This window comes from Maniola jurtina, chromosome 26 (assembly GCF_905333055.1).
Source record: "Maniola jurtina chromosome 26, ilManJurt1.1, whole genome shotgun sequence".
NCBI lineage: Eukaryota > Metazoa > Arthropoda > Insecta > Lepidoptera > Nymphalidae > Maniola > Maniola jurtina.
Window position 1 is genome coordinate 1003228 of NC_060054.1, and position 5463 is coordinate 1008690.

At 37.7% G+C, this 5463-nt stretch overlaps 1 protein-coding gene across 1 annotated transcript; it reads left to right on the forward strand.

The window, feature by feature from the left end:
- Positions 1-2978: 2978 nt before the first annotated feature.
- On the forward strand, positions 2979-5025 carry LOC123878423 (protein ANTAGONIST OF LIKE HETEROCHROMATIN PROTEIN 1-like). The gene is made up of 2 exons (XM_045925602.1): positions 2979-3456; positions 4277-5025. The coding sequence occupies exons 1-2, from the start codon at positions 3137-3139 to the stop codon at positions 4989-4991; spliced, it is 1035 nt and encodes a 344-aa protein (XP_045781558.1). The 5' UTR covers positions 2979-3136; the 3' UTR covers positions 4992-5025.
- The last annotated feature ends 438 nt before the right edge of the window (positions 5026-5463 follow it).

The following is a 5463-nucleotide window of genomic DNA, read 5'->3' on the forward strand; positions in this document are numbered from 1 at the left end:
AAAAATTTTAAAAACGTGTGATTCAGTGTGGGTATCGTTCAAATAACCATATGAGCTTAATATGAGGTAGTTATTTCGAAATTACAGACAGACACTCCAATTTTATTTATTAGTATAGATGCCTGTCGCTTAAACACGTTTATCTATTTTTAACCCCCGACCTAAAAAGAGGGGTGTTATAAGTTTGACGTGTGTATCTGTGTATCTGTCTGTGGCCCGACCCGTCTCGCATCTCACTTTAGTCCACTTCAATCATTAGTAGAGACTTAAAGAGTATTTATCTGGTGACATGACTTGAGCAAAATTTCTTATTGCACTATATAAAAAGGACTACTTAAGGCACGGGTGAGCGTGACTTAAACGTGTGTTTACATCACGCAGTGCTGTAAAGTGAGTTAATGACGTGTTTAAGTCACGGATAATCGTGACTGTTGTTTAAGTCACGTGCTATAAAATGTGTAGATACGTACCCTCTAATTCTTTGTCCAACGCATACCCGGTCGAGCCTCCACTCGGACCTGGCCTAGACCCGTCTCGCATCTCACTTCTCTCCACTTCGATGATTAGTGTAAATTGCACTTTACTTCAGTGCTAAAGAGTATTTAAACTTGGGACATGACTTGAGCAAATATATTTCTTATTGCACTGTTAAAAAGGACTGCTTAAGGCACGGATGAGCGTGACTTAAACGTGTGTTTACATCACGCAGTGCTGTAAAGTGAGTTAATGACGTGTTTAAGTCACGGATAATCGTGACTGTTGTTTAAGTCACGTGCTATAAAATGTGTAGATACGTACCCTCAAATTCTTTGTCCAACGCATGCCCGGTCGAGCCTCCACTCGGACCTGGCCTAGACCCGTCTCGCATCTCACTTCACTCCACTTCAATCATTAGTGTAAACCGCACTTCACTTCACTTTGACACTCACTAACGCCATCTACCGGTGCGCACTTGCATCATAACGTCACTTTGAGTTTCCTCTGTTCCATTCAGCCTTTTTGTATCTGTAACAAGAAAAAAATCTTCAGTCCTCCTAGAGTCCTACGTTGAAATCTAAAGAGCGCACTTTGACGCTTCCGCTTTGACGTTTACGCCTTGTGACGTCATTGATCGCCTTCCGTAAAGCGTGCGTGACGTTAATAGTTAAATTATGTTAATAATTTCGAAAAATCTATGTTTTTTTAAAATTATTCTCTTTATTAATGAATTCTAGCCTCATAAGCTACCGCTATACAAATAATACTATATACGGGTTCATTCGTTTAGGAGTTACGATGCCACAGACAGATACCAACGTCAACCTTTTTTTTTTAAAGAATATTAGCCATGTTAAATGACTAATAGTCCCCTTTCCTCTCCAACTAAGCGTCAGGCTTGTGCTAGGAGTAGGTACGACAATAGTGCAACGGGCGGGGTTTGAACCGTCGACCTTTCGGTTTTCAGTCCACTCCTTTACCGGTTGAGCTATTGAGGCTCTAACTTATAACACCCCTCTTTTTGGGTCGGAGGTTAAAAACAAAAAAAAAAAAACATCAATTTTGCGTTGAATATTTAATACTTTTAAGCTCCTAAGGCCTGGCTTACTGTGTCATCGTTTTAATTACATTCTAATGGGTTTTGTTAATTATTTTTGTCTCCATTGGGAATTCATATATTGTATTTCACAACATATTAGGTAGCCCAATTAAGAGGGGTCTCTCCGTCACTCACTTCATACAAACGTAGTTCCAATTTCATTTGAATATTAAGCAACCAAAGTCCATGCAATTTTGCACACATATTCTAGAAACTAATAATTTGTGGTTTTCCAGATTTCTGTTAAAATATTCAATTTCAAAGTTACGCGGTCTTAAAATTTTACATACAAATCTTTGAGCCCCTGTAATTTTATAACTACATATTTTTTTAGACAAATCTAAAACACCACATACACAGATGTTAGTTTCTAGAATATGTCTGCAAAATTTCATGGACTTTGGTTGCTTAATATTCAAATGAAATTGGAACTACGATTGTATGAAGCGAGTGACGGAGAGAGCCCTGTTAAAGTATAACTATTTGATCCGTCCCGTCTTCGGTCTACTATAAGGGTGCCTTTCCACCAGAGATGTGCTACGCAGCTATGTGAAATCTATGCTACAAAAATATGTGACCGTTTCCACCAATACTAAGCTATGTAGCTGTGCGAGGAAGATGCGCCGCCGCAAAGTAGCTGCGCGAGAAAGATGCGCATACTGTAGGTATTCTGCTCTGCACCACTGTCGACGGCCCATAGCAGGCATCCATAACACGCAGCCATAGCACGCATCCTTCCATATAAAAACATATGTTAGTCGAATCCGTTTCCACCAGTGCTAAGCTATGTGCACCAATGAATATGATTGGTGGATATCAAACGCATCCATAGCATACCGTATACCGCGGTATCCTATTCCTCTGTTCACTCACCGAATCAGTAGAACCAATCTAGATCGTCATTCGTTAATACCAAGGTTTAGTAGTACATATAAAGAATTTTTGGACAAGGACATTACTACGGATCTGTTTTGCGATAACCTGGCTAAATTTAAAGCCAAGTTGTTCAAATCATTCGATTCCTCAATAGGATAACGATAATTTAGTGTCAGTCCCTAGCCGTAAGTATATTGTATTTTAGATGATTTAGATAATTTAGCTTAGTTTAACTTAACTTTACTTTAACTTAATTTCCATCTTATTATATTCTTTTAAAATCTATAACTTAGGTATTTTTTCATAGTCCTTAGGTTAGCTATTATATTATATTTTATATTTTACTGTACGACTTATGTTTACGCTGTGACTGCCCGTAAGTGGAGTTGCATAAGAGCCATAGAATATAAGGAACAACATGTATAATTAAAATGTGTAACTCTGTGGGCGGTACTATAGTAAATAAATAAATAAATAAATAGCAACGTAGCATAGCACATCTCTGGTGGAAAAGCAGCCTAAGCGGGTTGCAGACCGAAAACTAAGCTATTCCAAAGCTAAGCTAGGGAAGCTAGGCTAAGCCAAACTAAGCTAAGATAGAAATAAATGGCGTGCACACAAAGAGCTAAGCCAAAGCTCAGTTAGTGTTGCGGAGTTCAATTAGACGGACGTCAGGCGCTTGCTATGAATATAATCGATGAAGAAAGTTCCGATGATGAATACGTTACACATAGAAAAAGAAGATTAATACTGACTTATTATTATTATATAAGAAAACGACATTCTAGACCTTGGATATGTCAACACATTGAATCTCGGCACGCAAGTGGAGAGTTTAGAACTTTATTTTACGAATTAGATGATGAACATTTTCAGTTATATTATCGTGTTACAAGAGTTCAGTTTTATGATTTGTTATCATTGATTATCGGAGATATTACTAAACAAGATACTAACTATCGGAAGGCTATAACCCCAGAAGAAAGATTAGCTATTTGTTTAAGGTAAGCAAAACTATTTTAATTAAAAAAAACATTTATTTATATTTGTTATTGGTAAATGCCAAAAGGTTACAAATTATCTAAGTTATCGTTTTGAGTTGGCGTCGAAAATGTGGATGATGATGAGTACCCATATTGATAAGTCTGCCTAGACAAATAACTTTCATAATTTTCCTCTGCTTCGTTTACAATTTGAAAAAGCTTTTTTTTTACATCTCTTTGTATCCAATCGGGAAGCTTTTTAGTTGACTCGCACATACTGTCAAAAAATAAATTTAACGGATGTCTGTGTTTCTCCGCCTCTTTTGCCTCCTCAGCCTTCCGTTGCTCTCTTTGCTCACATCGCTTCATAAAATCGTTATCGACTTTCTGAAGTAAGTCGTTTAATGATGCGTCATCGGCAACTTTTCTTTTTTTTATCCTTGGTGGTTCGGAAGTATTTTCATCATCATCATTCGGAATTTCTTCGAAAATCTTAGTACTTTGACTTTCGGTTGATGTACTGGGCAATGTATTTTGACTTTCGATCGAAGTACCGGGCAAAGTATTTTGACTTTGAGTTGATGTACTGGCTAAAGTATTTTTATCATTAATTGATACGTTACCAGTTCTCTTACGGTTTTTCATGTGGGGTAAAAGAAATTCGAGTAACTCGGCATATTTCCAGTTATTTGCCGGAGAAGCAGCCTGACCACTTGTACTGGCTTTCATCCTTTTGAGTGACTCTCGATGACTATCTCGTAATTTTTTCCACTCATTCTTCGCAGTTTTCACTGTAACAAACACCAAGTCAAACTTAGTAATAAATATTTATGTGTTTCAGGTTTTTAGCTACTGGCGACTCCTTTAGAACAATTGGATACAATTACAGAGTGGGTAATAATACAGTTTCTTTGATTGTTAAAGATGTGTGCAATGCACTTTGGATTCATTTGCAACCAATATATATGAAGTTACCGACAGAAAGTGAATGGGAAGTAATTGCAGAAGACTTTAATGATAAATGGCAATTCCCTAACTGCCTTGGTGCCGTGGATGGGAAGCATATCTCAATAAAATGCCCTCCTCAGTCGGGTTCTAATTATTTTAATTATAAAAAATTTTATTCTGTCGTCCTTCTCGCAGTCGTTGATGCACACAAAAGATTTATTATAATAGACGTTGGTTCAATGGGCCGATTTAGCGACGGAGGTATTTTTGCAGATAGTGCATTTGGCCACAAATTACAAAACGGGCAATTAAACTTGCCCAATCATAAACCTTTAACGCCTGATGGCGATCCAACACCTTTTGTGTTTATAGGTGATCAAGCATTCCCATTACAAAAACACTTTATGAGGCCGTACCCACGGAGTACATGTTTAGATAACAGAGCAAAAAACACCTTTAACTATCGTCTCAGTAGAGCACGAAATGTAGTAGAAAATGCGTTCGGCATATTAACAGCGCGATTTCGTGTGTTTCGTCGACCATTTGAATGTCAATTGGAACTAGTGGACGTCATTACAAAGACTACCTGTGTCTTGCACAATTATTGAATGTCTTCAAGAACGACAACTAGTAACGGCAATACCGTCAATATTGAAGAACAGCAAACTTTAAGATCAGTACAATACGACAACTTACGAGCAACTAGAGAAGCATTTCGTGTCAGAGAGTTATTTTGTAATTATTTTAATAATGTCAATTAGATTAAACTTGAAATAAAAAATAATTAAACTCACCGTCTGGTATGTCTGGATTACTTATTTCCTCCACTATTTGTTTCCATACAACATCCTTTTTAATTAAATTGTGATAGTCCTTTAACTGTGTGTTCCATAACACAGGAAATTGTTTAACAACTTCGATAAATTGCTCCATATTCGCTACGAAACGACCGTGCGTACGACAAAGGACACTGGACAGCACTGGCGAAGGATGTGCGAAGGGCGTGCGGGGAAGGCGGGAGGGACATAGCTTAGCTCGCGTAGCTGCGCATCGGCATACACAACTAACATAGCTTCGCAT

Excerpts from the sequence above, each read along its gene's own strand:
- LOC123878423 (XM_045925602.1), top strand. The coding sequence starts at position 3,137 with ATGAATATAATCGATGAAGAAAGTTCCGATGATGAATACGTTACACAT. Across the intron at positions 3,457-4,276 it reads AGATTAGCTATTTGTTTAAG|GTTTTTAGCTACTGGCGACT; the intron begins GTAAGCAAAACT and ends TATGTGTTTCAG.